This window comes from Trifolium pratense, linkage group LG5, assembly GCF_020283565.1.
Source record: "Trifolium pratense cultivar HEN17-A07 linkage group LG5, ARS_RC_1.1, whole genome shotgun sequence".
Taxonomy (NCBI): Eukaryota; Viridiplantae; Streptophyta; class Magnoliopsida; order Fabales; family Fabaceae; genus Trifolium; species Trifolium pratense.
This window is the reverse complement of record NC_060063.1, coordinates 39,242,105-39,260,101: the sequence shown is the minus strand read 5'-3', so window position 1 is coordinate 39,260,101 and position 17,997 is coordinate 39,242,105. Positions and strand designations below refer to the sequence as shown.

Below are 17,997 nucleotides of genomic sequence, written 5' to 3'. Positions count from 1 at the left end.
CAGGCAAACGCGTTCCGCGTCTGCTTGTGTCTAACTTATGTCCAAAAAAAAAATATGCACTATGTTATGATGAGTTTGTTAATAAAAGAGTTTTGCTGCTAAAAAAATTTGCCTTATGTTTTGGTGAGTTTGTTAATAATTTTTTTTTTGAGCAGTTAATAAAAGATTTTTGTTGCTACTAATAAAATCAAGGGTATTATTATTGATATTATAAAAAGTCCACACCAAAACTCATGTATGCTCTTTATATATAGTAAGTATAGATATAGATAACAATTTAAAAGATTTTTCGTAAAAAAAAAAATAATTTAAAAGATTTGATAAATTTTTATTTTTTTTTTAAAAAATTAGTATAAAAAAGTAGTAGGAGAAAGTGGGTATTTCACGAAATATAAGAGGCGTTTATGTAATTTTCAAAAAAAAAAAGTACAAACCCTAGTCTATATATTCCACACGCACACCTAAAGTTCAACTCCTCTTCACTCTCTGGTCGCTCCGTACCCTAGTTCAACTCTGCGTAATCAGGAGCGATCCAAGAGAACTCTGCAATCATGTTGGTTTACCAGGATATCCTCACAGGTAATTCAACTACTCTAATAGATCCATCGATTCACTGTTTTTTTTTCTCTTCAATTTTGTTTTTTATCATTCTCTCATAGATCTATTTGAATTCTGCTTCCGAATATGATTGTTAGGTATGGAAATTTTCTTATTGTTTTGTGGATTATCTGGATCTGGAAATTGTTTTGTTTTTTGGTTCAATTTCAATTGATGCATATTCTGAAAATTTGTGCTGTTATTTCTATTCAGATTTATTCTTGAATTTTAATATTTGAATAAAAAGCTTTTTTAATGCATGAATTCATTGTTTTTTTGCGTGTAGTATCTTTGTGATTAGGTTGTGTATTGCCTGTGACATGTTTTATTGACTATTGGTTCTACAATTTTGTTTTAAGGTTATTTAAAAAATTATAATTTTTGGATGAAAATTGAGGGAATTTCTTCAATTATGGATAATAGCGAGTGTTGCAATTTTATATGATTCTGAATTGCTTGATTGATTGATTGATCATAGAGTATATAGAATGGTTAATTCCGGGACTTGGATCCCCTTTTGTGAATAATAATGACTCAGTATCTGGCCCATCCGATTGAGATCGGATGACTCATGTTCCATATTTGCTAAGTTAGAAATTGATTAATCCGTTTTCAATTCAGATCAATTGCTTGACTATACTAGCTGTCATCAGTTGATCATAGAATCCAAATCCATTTATTACTTATACTTACTTGCTCCGGCCACGAGCAAAAGACCACTTTTCAGATTCATTTGAATAATTGATGAATCTAGTCTATACTATTATTCAATGAATCTGAAAAATGAACTTTTGCTTATAATCATGGCTAAAGTAGTATGCTTGAAAGATAGTTTTTGGGAATTTTTTATTTAACATATAAATTTTGACAGTATGTATCTGCTTGCTAGAATTGCTTGTGCTTGGTAATTGTTGATTGACAATTTTTTTATTTATGAAATGTGTAAATTTATTATGGAATAGTTTTGTCCCATTCATTGATCCTTTTCTTATGGATCTATGTTGTTGATGTTGTTTATAGTGTCTTTTTTTTTTTTTTTTATAGTACCGTTGTTTTTTGTTGGTAATATGTAATAGTTGAAAGCTTGAAGTAACATTGGTTGCACATATGGCATGTTTTGTAGGTGACGAGCTTCTGTCTGATTCTTACCCGTACAAGGAAATTGAGAATGGCATGTTGTGGGAAGTTGAAGGAAAGGTTAGTTCAATGTTGTGCAATTCTTTAGATTTTTAAGTTCGTTCATCAAAAAAATGTTTTTTTAAGTTGTTTTGTGGATGAATGACAAGCTTAAAACTGTTTCCATTTGGTATGCAGTGGGTTGTCAGTGGACCTTGTGATGTAGACATTGGTGCTAACCCTTCTGCTGAAGGGGGTGAAGATGAGGGAGTTGATGACACAGCTGTTAAGGTTGTCGACATTGTTGATGTATTCAGACTTCAGGTTAGTCCAACCACCAACATTGTCGACATTGTTTATTTTTCTTAGCTCTACTTGATTTCGGAAGATAATTTTTTTGTTATGTATTAACTTTTGTAGGAACAACCTGCTTTTGACAAGAAGCAGTTTCTTGGCTTTGTTAAGAGATACATTAAGTTGTTGACACCCAAACTAGATGCAGAGAAACAAGAGCTATTTAAGAAGCACATTGAGGGAGCAACTAAATTCCTCCTTAGCAAGCTCAAGGACCTTCAATTGTAAGTGAACCTGAACTCAAGAACCTCTATTATGCACCTTCAAGAAGGATTCATTGTTTCATTATATTTGTCACTTTTTAGGTTTCGGTATTATTTTTTCATTGATTATTAAATCAAGAAGACAATAATTTTTGAAACTTTTTCCTCGTCTTTTGGCTATCTCTTAAGAGTATTTCTAATGAAAAGTGAGAGTAATATGTTTAAATAAACATATAATTTATATTTTTTATGTAATTAAGAGCATTTAACTACTTTCCTAGACCTTTTGTAAAACCTTAAACCACAATTATTTTTAAATGGTAGCTTGGTGTAGTTTCTTGTAGTTCATTTTGATTTAGTGTTTAATGAAAACAATGTACTGAATTAAATTCTTGTGCAGCTTTGTTGGTGAGAGCATGCATGATGATGGTAGCTTGGTCTTTGCCTACTACAAGGAGGGTGCTACTGATCCAACATTTCTCTACTTTGCATATGCTTTGAAGGAGATCAAGTGCTAAGTGCTGATGCACTAGGTTTTCTGCTTCTAATTTATCCTGTTTTTGTTCTACATCGTGTTCTTAAGTTATACTCGACAATTGAGACTATGATTTGGTATTTTTGATAATGATGTGATGGTTTGCACTTATTTATCATTCCCATTTAATTGAATCAGATTGGTTAGAACTCATAAATATGTTTGTTCTTGTGTTTTGAAAGGCACCTTAGTTGTCGTCTTAAAATTTTGTTCGGTTGTCCTAAAATTGTTTCAGACTTCTATATCAATGTTTTTAATATTGACAAGATTATAACAACATAAAATTAGACTTGGGAGAATTTATCCAAACCATTGAAAACCCTCCAAAATCTCTATAATGCAATTTGTATTTCCTTAAATAAGAGATTTTTATTTTTTTTATTTTGTATTATAAAGAAAATCCTCCGAAGTCCCCCGTTTTTCTTCCACTTCATCCTTACCAATACCATTCCCTTCCATTCAATTTTTTTTTTTTTCAAAATCCTTATCTCCCTTCTCCTAAATTCCCAAACACACACCTAAGACATTCAACGAGTTACATATTTGTATGGTTTAGTGTAGCTTAAAAATTGAAACTAGGTAAGTTCTATAGTTGAAAATTGATAACCTCTCTTTGTGAAGTTCTTGCATGACTAGATTGCGACTACTGGCCACTTTAATTGTTACCAAAAGCAGTGAAATATTCTAACTTCCATCCATATAGGGTTTATCATAGTTAGGTTGGTGAGTTACAACTGTACCAAAGCTGTGAAATATTCCAACTTCACCTCATCAGAAATCCTTGAAATCACAATAAACCTAACCCTATGGGTCAATGCTTCGGCTTAAGTGTGTTCGACAAGATAAATGAATAGTACATTTTAGTCAAAATAACTCTTATAAAAAGGGACGGAGGGAGAGTATGTTAAAAATATATAACATTGGTCTTATTATCGTGAGAATCTATTTTCATCGTTATTCATGTATTCAATATGACGTTTTGAAGTCGTGTATCTCATGTGAAAATGAAAAGGTGAATGTAAAATTCTAACACATTATATTTATGTTGTGTAAAAAAAAAACACACATTATATTTATGTATAATATATGCATCTTTTATATATTTGTTATAGTTGGATTTTTAAAAATAATCATATATAGTGTTTTACAACCACTTTTAATTTGATATGTGAGAATCCATTCCGTTTTTTTTTCATAATACTTTTCACCGTTCTTCAACTATTACTTATGACTATTAAAACCATATGTTTTTTGTGAAAATGAATATTATATATATATATATATATATATATATATATATATATATATATATATATATATATATATACATACGGTGATCGTAAATTACACCCCCTATTATATTTATGTATTATATATTTTTATCTATCAAGTAATTGGTTTTTTATTTAAAATAATGACATAAATTTTTACAATATTCTATTATTTTGTAGTTTTCTATTATTCTTTCTTTCAGAATTTGCAAACTTGCCTAAAAATAAAAGACACTCATTTAAATGCACGACTACATTGTTAGTTTATAAATACAAAAATATTAATGAAAATGCTTGTTTTCACGAAAACGAAAACCACGATTCATTGCATGCAATTTTAGTCAACTATATGTAACACCATGATCTCCTGTTTTTCGCCAAATAGGTAACTTAGAGCCACCCAAACTGAAACACGTAGCCATTCTTAGTTTTCGTAAAATTATATTTCACTAATTCTACTCTATTTTTATTTATATATTTAAGAAAATAACATACAATATAAAAAATTACCAGTTCTAACTCTAACTTCAGGTAGAACTTATCGTTCTTTACTAAGCTTTCTAATCTTACACTAAGACCTCATATACTGAATTTAATGGTCTCATATTGAATCTTAGCGCAACGTCCTTCGTTCGGGATAATTAGTTTCGTTTCCTATCTGATATCCAATAATTTCCTTAGAGTTTATTCTAATGTGATCAGTATTAAAATAAAGAATAGAAACCAGACAATAAAAGAGTTTCAACAGGAACAATTGAATTTAAACCCAAATTATACAAAACCAAGCATTCGTAAGGGGGTTCATCGACTCTACCTAACCTAAGAAAAATAAATTACAAAGACAATAAAGAAAAGAACCTTGTTGGACTTGGAGTTCCTTGACCCTCCTTGCCTCCTCCTTAGAGTTCTCCTAACTCTATAGTGAATATTGAATATGTTCCAATATTTCTGAATGAATAATAGTGAAGGAGGAAGACTCTATTTATAGTTTTCCTCTGTGATCTCAGAAATCGGTGGAAATTTGACAGATTCTTCGAAAAATGATGCAGACGAAGAAAATCAAAATTACAGAAACTAAATCATAAAAATGAAGTGTAAAACGTAGAATCTGTAACCACCGTAACTCAATATTCAAATTATTCTAATAAAAGAATATTTTTTCAAAAACTATGCGGCGGATAAAATGACTTTATAAAATTGAGGGAGTTCACTTGCACCCGTGGGGTATACGTGGACCCGCCCCTGGTTTTAGGTATTAACGACAAGTATTTAACATGCATTTTATTTTAATATTCATCGATACATATTACTTCTGTATTTTTCATATAACAGTAAATAAAAATATAATAGAATTGAGTAAAAAAAAATGTTGTTTGTTATTAATATTGAGGAAAATTCAAATAAAGATAATGTTTTGCTCGTCTAGTTAAACATAAAGAGTAAATTAAGTATTATCAAAAACAAAAACAAAAATAGTAAATCTTAGGCACACGTCACAGCTTGCGACACCATTGAGCCTTAAGGGTAAGGATACCTAAGTCTAAACGAGAAAGTGGAACCAACTGAGGCAATGATAAATAAGCAGAGTAAGGCAACCTAAACTAGGCTCTAACCAGTTTGTAATAGAAATGGGGAACGAGTGCTTCTGAACCTATTTTATAAGACTAATTATGATAGAGGGGAGCAAGGAATTAACCACCAAGCAGGAGTAAGGGGGGAATTCGAAAACACTTAACCACCCCGCGTGGACACACATGCACCTTTATTTTACTTTACAGTCATATACTTTCCTGCAATTTACTTTTACACGCACAACTATCTCTAAACAACAAAGCGAATGCAAAACTATTCGTAAGCGAAACTAGTAATTTTTGCACAATCCCTGTGGAGAACGATAACTTATCACTTTATTACTTGGTTGCGATTCTGTGCACTTGCAGAGCTACCATCAATTGAGAATTCTCAAAAGAAAAAGTTGATCTCTATTGTATGTCATTGTAAAATTATTGTACACCACTAACATAATATATAAATTAAACTCTTCTAAAATTTATATTTTTAATCTTTTTTTAGTCAAATAATATAGTGGTCAAAATTTTACCTCTTAAACTGTGGCGGGCAAGTCTTTGTCATTGGGGGCTCAAGCCTCCACCAAAATAAATAACTTTACTTTAAAATTAGTATTAATATTATTTTTAAGCTCTCATGATCTATTAATATTATGTTTAAGCCTTCATGATTAGGTCTATTATCCACTCACCATAAATTTATCCTCTTATTTTTTTTTACTGCTCTTATTTTTCAATTTTCACACACTTTCTCTCTCTTAATTTTACTATTCTTCTCTCTTAACTTTACTTTTCACTCTTAATTGATCGAAGTATCAATTTTTTCTCTCCCAACCATTTTTTGTCTTTTTCTCATTTTTTTTACTTCCTTAAAATGATCGTTTAGTTACATATATTGAGAGAGTGATAAATTTTATAATATTGATTGTAAAAATATCATCGAACATTTTTCGAATATGAAACCTCGTAGAGGCTGATTGTAATTTATATAAGTTTTTATGTATCATGATCCTCGTAGTCCAAATATCTACGTTATTTTCTAGCCCCCACCAGCAATTTTTTTTGGATCCGCCACTGTGTCTTATAGGTGAATAAGAGAAGGAGAATATTGAGTTCAAATTGTAAACTCTATATAATGTAATATATCTACCAAATGAATTATTATCGCACAAAAAAATATTAAAACTATATTTTTAATTACCTAAACATACATATATAATAAAAAATTATTATTTAAAATTATTTTTACACCCCTTAACTAGGCCCCGGAGACGCCACTGCCTAAAAGATATGTTACGAGACAAGTGTTGATCACCAATTAGCAAGTGACATAGATTTCCAAATAATTTAATCACATATTACATGACAGTGAAAAAAGATAAGCCGTAACTGTCATAGATTTCGATAAAATCTAATCAGATACTCCCTCCGTCTTATTTTATAAGATCTCATTTGACTAAATGCACTATTCATGTGTCTTATTTTGACGTATTTTTTTAATAGTATATAAATGTAAATATTATCATATAAGATCTTGTTTGATTTGTTTCGACGAGTATTTTCAAAATATCAAATTTCTATAATTTTTACTAATGGACAATTAAAGATATTCGTAATCAAAATTATGCATTGGTGTACGCGCAGTGGTCAATTGATTCTTATATTTTGGGACGGAGGGAGTATTACATAACATGGAAGAAGATTATCCATCAATTTTATTTGGTTAAATATATTTATCAATATAATTCTTTTTTGTTGTTGTTGATAATTCTTTTTTTTTCATATATAAGAGTGAATAAAAATATATATGCCGCAACCTAAAAATTCGAGGGTTGCTCGAAAACAATGAAGTCGCCACCAAAATTTATTAAAATACGGAAAACATTGGAAAAATCCTTTAAAGCAAAAAATTGTCTTTGAAACCAAATTGCAGGCTCGAGAGTCGATTATGCTTAGGGAAAGTATTAGCATCCTAAGACATCTGTTAAAAAAGGTTACCAGTAATTAATTGTGCATGATTTTGTTAAATAAATGCCAATTAAAATTAGAAATGTAAAAGTGTTGTTTTTAAATAGAGAGGGGCAAAAAGTTTAATTATTACTATGATTGATAAAAGTGATCTCTTCCTCCTACGTATTTTCTGGTGTAATGGAGAAATCAAAACCACGTTGTTGTGGATAGAAAATGCTTGTGCGTTGATTGCTTTTAAAGAAAAAATTTGCTTTGCGATGATTTCGAAAAAAATACATTGTTGGTTTGATTAAATAAAAGATAATGAATGCGAAAAGTTGATTGCGATGAATTTGTTTGTGAGTTTCAGATCGATCAAGTTGTACAACTTGTGCCCTACTAACCCGAGGATTAAAAGGATGTCACATATAGTTAACCCTCTTACGATGATTTATTTCAAAAATTTGTAAAAGTGAGTTTAAGAACGATTTGTACAAATTGTGTCCTAAAAAACTCAAGGATTAAAGTGATGTACATCTAATTAATCCTTCATAATTTTTTTTTTTAAAATAGTAAAATGGAGCAATTAAACATACATGTGTAGCCCAAATTGCAGTACTAAAAACAATGAAGTAAAAGAAAAAGAAAAAAAGGGAGCTATGCATTCTTTGTTACAACAAACAGAGAGAGACAGTGAAGGGTAACCGTGAGAGCCGGAGAAGGAGAGAGAGCGAAGCTTCTGCTTGGAACAGAGCGGCGCTTGGTGGCCGGAGATTGAGCTGGGCGGTGTTTGGCCGTATTCGGCAGCAGTAATTCCTTTCACTAGTTATACTCCTCTGAAATTACTTTTCACTTTCAACATTTTTTTCTCAAGAAATAAAGAATTTCTTTCTTTATTAATAACTCCAACTTGATCATAAGAGCATCTCCAATGGTGATACCACTTTCTTTGAGTATCATACATTACTAACAAGTGGTCCCTACAATGTCATGTAATAATTATGCAACTCATACATATTTTACTCCAATGGTGATACCACTTTTTGAGTATCATATATTAATGACAAACAATAATGTTTTGACATATATGGAAGCTATTAAATTTGATTTATATAACAAAATTGAAAATAGGGAGCTTCTATGGTGCATTCCAGCTTTGGAATGTATGGGTGCATTCCAAAATTTTAACCAATAGAATTCAATTTAATTGCCACATCAACTAAGGTCCATGGTGAGTCTCTTTTTTCTTAATAAACTTTTATTTATTGCATATGAGTCCTCCATCAAATTAAAAATACAAATCAAAAACATTTTTAATTTCAATTTAAAATCATAAATCATTTACAATAAAATTGAACAAATTATTATTTTTAACATTATTATTTGAACAAATTAAAATTGAGAGTGAAAACCCTAAATCCCAAATTCCCACTTGTTCTCCATTTTGTTCATCCTTCTTCGTCCTTCTCCTTCTTCGATTGTTCATCCTTCTTCGACCTTATCCTTCTTCGATTGTTCATCCCTTCTTCTCCTTCTTCGATTGTTCATCCCTTCTTCTTCTTCGTCTTAATCTTCGTCATCCATCGTCTTATGCCTCTCTCAGACTTTGTTTTCATTCGTTTCATTTCATTGATATCCAACTAAAGCATTATCGATTTTTCACCCAATGTCGTATCTGTGTTCCTGGTTGTTTGTAATTCGCCAAAAACTAAAGCATAATTCGTATCTGTGTTCACCCAAAAACTATTTTCAGTGCAAGATTGTTCTATTGTTCAAAGCATCGTAGTGTACTTCACAGGTAATTGTTCGTATATATATTTTAGCCTCTGAAATTATCGATTTAGGGTTTACAACGTTAATTGAAGTTGATTCAAATTGTTACCCTGAAACGATCGAATTGGGGATTAGGGTTGCATTTTTAATTGAAGTTGCTTTAAATTCTTACTGCATAAACCATCCATTTGGAATTGGGGATTTGGTTTTGTATTTATCAAATTGTTAAATTCTGCTTGTCAATTTTATTTGAATTCATTTGATTTTTGAATGTATATGTTGATACTGTTATGGGTTGGGAATTATGGTTTCATTTGAATTGGGGATTACGATTTGTAAGTCATTTTAATTGTGAAATTAGACTGGTATGATTCATAGGAATAATAAGTATGCTATTGTGAATTTGACTGTGATATTAGTGTGATATTCCTGAATTATTGCATCAATTATTGTTCATATATACTGCAGTTAAGTAATGGATGACAATATATTTGTAACGACCCAAAATTTAGTATTCGTTATTTAATTATTTTATTACGCGAGGGCGTGATTTATAATTAAATTATTAAGCGGCAGATAATCATTTAGCGAGAACGTAAGTTAATGAGCGAGAAGTTATGTTGTTTGGGCCTTTGGGCGTAGAATAGGCATTGGGCCTAAGCCAAGTGGGCTTTGATCCATGAGAATAGAGAGAGCTATAAGTAGCAAGTCAAACCAATGAATAGTCTCATAAGTTGCAATTCTTGAGAAAGAGCAAGAGGAGGAGCTCATGAGGGAGAGGGAGAGCTCGTGGGAGAGAAAGAGAAGAGCAAGCTTGTGGATTCGTCGAGCTAAGGTACGAGAGTTAGATTACATATTCGTGAGTGATTCGGAAGAGGGGAGGATGTCGATTCCTCCATTCCCAAACTCTTTCCACTCTATTTTCTTGTGGGTTTTGTGGGTGATTTTCTTAATGGAAAATGGATTCTTTTGATCCTAACATGTGTAGTGAACTCATGGTAGATGAGGTAAACAACTTTGGGGAGTTGAAAATGGGAATATGTAGATGTTTGATCAATGATTTGCATGTTTATGCAACTTTGCTTATTTTGCAAGAAATTGGCATGATTTTGATTATTTGAGGTATTTGGATGTTTGGAAGGGATGATTAATGTTCCTTGATACCATATATGTTTGGAATGGCTGTTTATATGAATTTATAACATGTTTGGATGAATTTTTGAGTTGATTCAATGTTAAACCGCCTTAGAAAACTCAAGAACAGATATTTCTGGTGTAGTTCGCTACGGATTCGCTACGGATTCGCTTAGCGAATAAGTTCGCTACGGATTCGCTACGGATTCGCTTAGCGAATAAGTTCGCTACGGGTTCGCTATCTGTTCGTCATGTACCTGCAACCCTCTGATGTAGTTCGCTACCTGTTCGCTACAGCGAACGTGTTCGCTACGTGTTCGCTACGTGTTCGCTACGTGTTCGCTACGGGTTCGCTACGGATTCGCTCAGCGAACAGCACTGTGACAGCAACTTTTTGATAATTGTTTTAAGTGCAATTAGGCACTTGTAACATGGTTTAAGGGTATCCTTACATGTTTGTTGATACATGTTGATGTTGTTAATGCTTATTGTTAATCGTTATATGATTCGCACGCGTATGTAATGACTTGTAGTTCAAGTGACTATGTTTATGTTTTAGCATTAATTTACAATGTTAAGGAAATGATGTGTGTTTTATGACATAAGTGTAAATGAAACCTTATGTGTATAAAAATGGTTATGCAGATAATTATCATGTGAATAATTATGATTGGAGTGATAGGATATTGTGTTATCCTAATGTGTTAGATGTTGGAATTGTGTTTCCGCATCAGTGAATGAATAGCTTCGAGCTAGATAGCGTCATGTATTTGATGTGTTTAAAAGTAATCATGCATTCATGAATAATTGTGTTATGGGAATCATGTGAATTCCAATAATTGATGAAAATGGACTATGTTTATGAAAAGTGGCCGAAGATGGGATTATGTTATCCGAGATCTGGAGCCCATATCCAAACATGATATAAAACTGTGTGACTCCTCTTTATGGGAGAGATGGTTGATGATAACCACATCCTACATGATATAAAACTGTTATTGAGCTTATCCAAGGGAGATAAAGTGGTTCGGTAAGTTCCGACGCATCCAACAAGATGTAAAACTGGGTTCATCTTAAATGGGGTGAATAGCAGCATCCAACATGATGTAAAACTGGTTTGGTCCACCATTGGTGAGACGCTTATCCTGCATGATGTAAAACTGCAGATGTAGAGTCCGTGCATGACTATAATCTGAACAGTCCGTACATGACTATAATCTGAACAGTCCGTACATGACTGAAAACTGAACAGTCCGTCATGACTGAAATCTGAACAATGTAAATTGGTACCACATGCATTAGTCGTGTCTAGGGATGACATGACATTGGATAATTGGCATTAGATGCATTAGGGTAAATGCACATGTATTTGATAATTGTTATGTGACAATATCTGATTGGATTGTAATGTGTTTTCCGTATGTGTTAAGCTTTGGAATTTACTAATTGTTTAATACTGTGATTGTTGCCATGACTCGGTATGTGAGTAGAGTCCGTCATGACTATAAAATGAACAAGTGTAGAGTCTGTCATGACTATAAAATGAACAAGTGTAGAGTCCGTCATGACTATAAAATGAACAAGTGTAGAGTCCATCATGACTATAAAATGAACAAGTGTAGAGTCCGTCATGACTATAAATGAACACTTTGGTAGTGTCCGAGAAGACGTGAAACTATATGATTGGTGTGTTTGTAAATGAATGATTAATTGGTAGTCGTATTTGACGATGTATGTGCGTGAGTTAGAAATGTATGATAGCGTGTGAAGTGTGTAGTATACTACTCACACTTATATTTATGTTTATGTTTTCTAACTCTCTGCTTTGTGTTAATTGCTGGACCTTTGGGGGTCCAGGTTGACAGGTAATGTGTTAGCCTCGTCCGAGTGCAATGGTGAAGCTCTGCTCTGATTGAGACACGGGAAAAAGGGGTTTTTATATGTATATGCATGTAGTCCTCTTAGTATACTCTGTTGGTCTTAAGCTTTCATTTGAAAAGTATCCGTTTTGTATAACTAATAACGCATCGTTCGATGCGAGGTTTTGTTTTTAGTTCATTCGAATATTTTACTAGATAAATGTATTAGTATTATCTTTGAATGAAGTTTGTGATATTCAAACCAGCGCTTTATAAATCAGATTTTCAATTTTTCCGCTGCGTATTTTCGAAAAAGATTTTATAAAGGCAGAGTTAATTAAATAACGGGTTTGTGTGTTACAAAGTGGTATCAGAGCAGGTCGTCTTCGGACTGTGAGGTTACGTGTCAATCAGAGCCGGTCTGTGCAGTCAGATCGAGTGAGCGTGTGTGCCAGTTGTGTCTGTCTTTTCTTGTTGTGTGTACTTGATGCGATTGATACTTATCATTGTTATAAGTTATCAAGTCAAGTAGTGGTTGAGTATTTTTATGCTTAAGTTTTAAAAATTTGTGTGGTTTGAACTTTTGGTTTGTAGATGCTTATTGCTAACAGTTGATGATCCAGCATGATGTAAAACTGCATGTGATGAAGATTTTGTTGAAAATATAAGATTATTTTCTTTTGAGTAAGTGAAAATGAATTTTTCACTAGAGTGAGAAAGGAGTAGGATGTAAGTAGATCCTAATGTGTGTTGTTATATGTTTGTTTATAACATGTGGTAGATTGATTACTAGTACTTAGTGTGGTTCTTTAATTGAACTATGTGAATGTATTCTCATGATGAGAACTTGTTTGAGAACATGCTATGTTTTATACATGTTTGAGTAGATGTTGTAAGTATGCGGACAAACGAAATGTAATGCATGTACTTGACTCGATGTCTTGTGTACATGGATGTTTCATTGTCTTACATATAGTTTAGTTATAAATATATGTATAGACACGTGGTAGTAATTATGTATGCTAGTTGTTACGTAGGTTGTTACGTTAGCATAGACGGGAATAGTGTGTTTATGTATTTTGCAGTGGTGTGTATGTCAAGAGGACTGCACCGGGGTTTTGAGTAGATGCTTAGATATCTTACCTTATGTTTACCCTTTGCATACGACATGCATGTGAATGCTGTCGGTATTAGATTTCTCTTGAGAGGAATATATTTGGAATCGATAGGACGGTTAGGTGCTTACACCGGATGTTCTAGTGGAAGTATAAAGGTGGGTTTGAGATAAGTGGGGGAGAATATTTTGTCTCTCCAAGATGTTTCGAACGCGAGAAGTAAGGACGAATAGAGATGTTCTTGAAGTGGATTGTTTAAGATTGAGTAGCATTGTTCGAAGTGGAGTTCTTATTTGGAGAATACTTTGGAGGAAGTATCAGATGATCATTTCGGAGTGAGTCGGAATGAAGTTGTTTAGCCGTAGGGAGAATGTGGCCATTGGGGAACGATGGAGCAGATTGAATGTTAAGTGAACACCGTTGCTGGGAAACGGAGAAGACGTGTGCGTCGAGGGTAAGAAAACCTAGTGATGATCATACGACGAGTATGCGAATGGTGGATACCTTGAGGGTTAAGTTAAGTGGGAGATTGATGTCAAGGATGGAAGGTGTGGTTAGGGAACTGAAAACCCGATTACAATAAGTGGGACTGGTGGTGTTTCTAGCGGAACTCGTAGCAAGAATGTTCCATTGTTTGGTTGTCTTTCACTTGATGGTTCATCCTCAAAGAGGAGGAAGAGTGATAAAGATGGAAGCTTTGTTGATGAAAAGTTTTCAGAGGAATCTGATGAGAGTTGTGTTGGAATCAACAAGACGGAGATCATGGTTGTTTGGAAAATCAACTTTTGATAGTAGCTGAGATTTAAATACAGAATTACTAGGTGATCAAGAAGAGCCTAGGAAGGATTTATAAAGGTTGAGTATGTTTGAACCGAGTAGTCATTTCTTGGAAGGATTTGAGAAGCTAAGTGCGAAGTGTTACCTTTGGATGTTTGGGGATAAGAAAGTTAGCCTTTGGAAACGTGTCGAGCACGAGTATTAGAGAGACGTAAGAAAGTGACTTATGTCAAGTAAGAATTTGCGGAAAGGACTATCTCACACATAAGTGATTGTTGTGTTTGGAAAATGTGTGTTGAGAATTTGGAAGTGATGCTTGAAGTAAGTATCAGAGATGTTTTGTAGCAATTGGAAAATTATTTATGGAATGGAAAAAGTCGGTGGAGACTAAGTGATGTTGGGAACATCGTATATGTTGGAGTAGTATAGTAATATTATGTGGTAAGGAAATAAAGTATTTTGGATATTTTCATCATGGACGATGAAATGATAGTTAGTCGACGAGTGACTTAAGGTAATATTTTGGATAAAAGTACCTCGACGGAAAAGTGACATTGGAAATGTCGTGTTAAGGAACCTAGAAATTTGGATAAGAGATTGTTTGGAAAATAAAACAGTTATGATGGGGTTCGACGCAATGATTTGGGAGTTGCGAAGGAAAAGAATTTGACGGTTGGAGATAATATATTTTTGGAATGTGTTAAGAACCTTGAGAAGTTGGACAACAAATGAGCGTAGGGGTTGTGCTACCGGATGAATGGTTGGAGTGAGATTCGACGCAGTTAAGAACTATGGAATTTGAAAAGTTGTGAAGTGTGCAACGGAAGGGTCTTTCGGAGTATTTTGGGTTAAGTGGTTTTGTTTTGGAGTGGTGCTGCGAGTACCGTAAGATGTTAAGAGAAAGTTTTAAGTAGTTTGATGAGAATGGTTTATGCCATCATCACGATTGTTGACTATCTATCGACAAATCAAGGGATTAGCTGTCCTTGATCTATTGTTGATGAGTAGACGAGATTGTGTCGATTGGGATTGACTGATTTTGTCAAACTTGGTTTGGTTTGGAGTTTGTATGTTGTGTTGGTACGAATCCGGAAGAAGTGTGAATTTGAATCGGAGTTTGTGTAAGAGACCGTATCGGTTAAGGTGTTATGACTAAGAAACCCGTTGGTTAGAATGCAAGTTGGAATTAGAAAGTCGGATGAGGGAGTTTATCCGGAGTTGTGTTTTGGTCGGGTAATTTTCGAGGGCGAAAATCTTTTAAGGGGGGTAGAGTTGTAACGACCCAAAATTTAGTATTCGTTATTTAATTATTTTATTACGCGAGGGCGTGATTTATAATTAAATTATTAAGCGGCAGATAATCATTTAGCGAGAACGTAAGTTAATGAGCGAGAAGTTATGTTGTTTGGGCCTTTGGGCGTAGAATAGGCATTGGGCCTAAGCCAAGTGGGCTTTGATCCATGAGAATAGAGAGAGCTATAAGTAGCAAGTCAAACCAATGAATAGTCTCATAAGTTGCAATTCTTGAGAAAGAGCAAGAGGAGGAGCTCATGAGGGAGAGGGAGAGCTCGTGGGAGAGAAAGAGAAGAGCAAGCTTGTGGATTCGTCGAGCTAAGGTACGAGAGTTAGATTACATATTCGTGAGTGATTCGGAAGAGGGGAGGATGTCGATTCCTCCATTCCCAAACTCTTTCCACTCTATTTTCTTGTGGGTTTTGTGGGTGATTTTCTTAATGGAAAATGGATTCTTTTGATCCTAACATGTGTAGTGAACTCATGGTAGATGAGGTAAACAACTTTGGGGAGTTGAAAATGGGAATATGTAGATGTTTGATCAATGATTTGCATGTTTATGCAACTTTGCTTATTTTGCAAGAAATTGGCATGATTTTGATTATTTGAGGTATTTGGATGTTTGGAAGGGATGATTAATGTTCCTTGATACCATATATGTTTGGAATGGCTGTTTATATGAATTTATAACATGTTTGGATGAATTTTTGAGTTGATTCAATGTTAAACCGCCTTAGAAAACTCAAGAACAGATATTTCTGGTGTAGTTCGCTACGGATTCGCTACGGATTCGCTTAGCGAATAAGTTCGCTACGGATTCGCTACGGATTCGCTTAGCGAATAAGTTCGCTACGGGTTCGCTATCTGTTCGTCATGTACCTGCAACCCTCTGATGTAGTTCGCTACCTGTTCGCTACAGCGAACGTGTTCGCTACGTGTTCGCTACGTGTTCGCTACGTGTTCGCTACGGGTTCGCTACGGATTCGCTCAGCGAACAGCACTGTGACAGCAACTTTTTGATAATTGTTTTAAGTGCAATTAGGCACTTGTAACATGGTTTAAGGGTATCCTTACATGTTTGTTGATACATGTTGATGTTGTTAATGCTTATTGTTAATCGTTATATGATTCGCACGCGTATGTAATGACTTGTAGTTCAAGTGACTATGTTTATGTTTTAGCATTAATTTACAATGTTAAGGAAATGATGTGTGTTTTATGACATAAGTGTAAATGAAACCTTATGTGTATAAAAATGGTTATGCAGATAATTATCATGTGAATAATTATGATTGGAGTGATAGGATATTGTGTTATCCTAATGTGTTAGATGTTGGAATTGTGTTTCCGCATCAGTGAATGAATAGCTTCGAGCTAGATAGCGTCATGTATTTGATGTGTTTAAAAGTAATCATGCATTCATGAATAATTGTGTTATGGGAATCATGTGAATTCCAATAATTGATGAAAATGGACTATGTTTATGAAAAGTGGCCGAAGATGGGATTATGTTATCCGAGATCTGGAGCCCATATCCAAACATGATATAAAACTGTGTGACTCCTCTTTATGGGAGAGATGGTTGATGATAACCACATCCTACATGATATAAAACTGTTATTGAGCTTATCCAAGGGAGATAAAGTGGTTCGGTAAGTTCCGACGCATCCAACAAGATGTAAAACTGGGTTCATCTTAAATGGGGTGAATAGCAGCATCCAACATGATGTAAAACTGGTTTGGTCCACCATTGGTGAGACGCTTATCCTGCATGATGTAAAACTGCAGATGTAGAGTCCGTGCATGACTATAATCTGAACAGTCCGTACATGACTATAATCTGAACAGTCCGTACATGACTGAAAACTGAACAGTCCGTCATGACTGAAATCTGAACAATGTAAATTGGTACCACATGCATTAGTCGTGTCTAGGGATGACATGACATTGGATAATTGGCATTAGATGCATTAGGGTAAATGCACATGTATTTGATAATTGTTATGTGACAATATCTGATTGGATTGTAATGTGTTTTCCGTATGTGTTAAGCTTTGGAATTTACTAATTGTTTAATACTGTGATTGTTGCCATGACTCGGTATGTGAGTAGAGTCCGTCATGACTATAAAATGAACAAGTGTAGAGTCTGTCATGACTATAAAATGAACAAGTGTAGAGTCCGTCATGACTATAAAATGAACAAGTGTAGAGTCCATCATGACTATAAAATGAACAAGTGTAGAGTCCGTCATGACTATAAATGAACACTTTGGTAGTGTCCGAGAAGACGTGAAACTATATGATTGGTGTGTTTGTAAATGAATGATTAATTGGTAGTCGTATTTGACGATGTATGTGCGTGAGTTAGAAATGTATGATAGCGTGTGAAGTGTGTAGTATACTACTCACACTTATATTTATGTTTATGTTTTCTAACTCTCTGCTTTGTG

At 33.8% G+C, this 17,997-nt stretch overlaps 1 protein-coding gene across 1 annotated transcript; it reads left to right on the top strand.

Annotated features, from left to right (window-relative positions):
• The first annotated feature begins 424 nt into the window (after positions 1-424).
• LOC123887037 (translationally-controlled tumor protein homolog) lies at positions 425-2,916 on the top strand. Its single transcript, XM_045936312.1, has 5 exons — positions 425-579; positions 1,721-1,794; positions 1,912-2,037; positions 2,134-2,291; positions 2,671-2,916. The coding sequence occupies exons 1-5, from the start codon at positions 552-554 to the stop codon at positions 2,786-2,788; spliced, it is 504 nt and encodes a 167-aa protein (XP_045792268.1). The 5' UTR covers positions 425-551; the 3' UTR covers positions 2,789-2,916.
• The last annotated feature ends 15,081 nt before the right edge of the window (positions 2,917-17,997 follow it).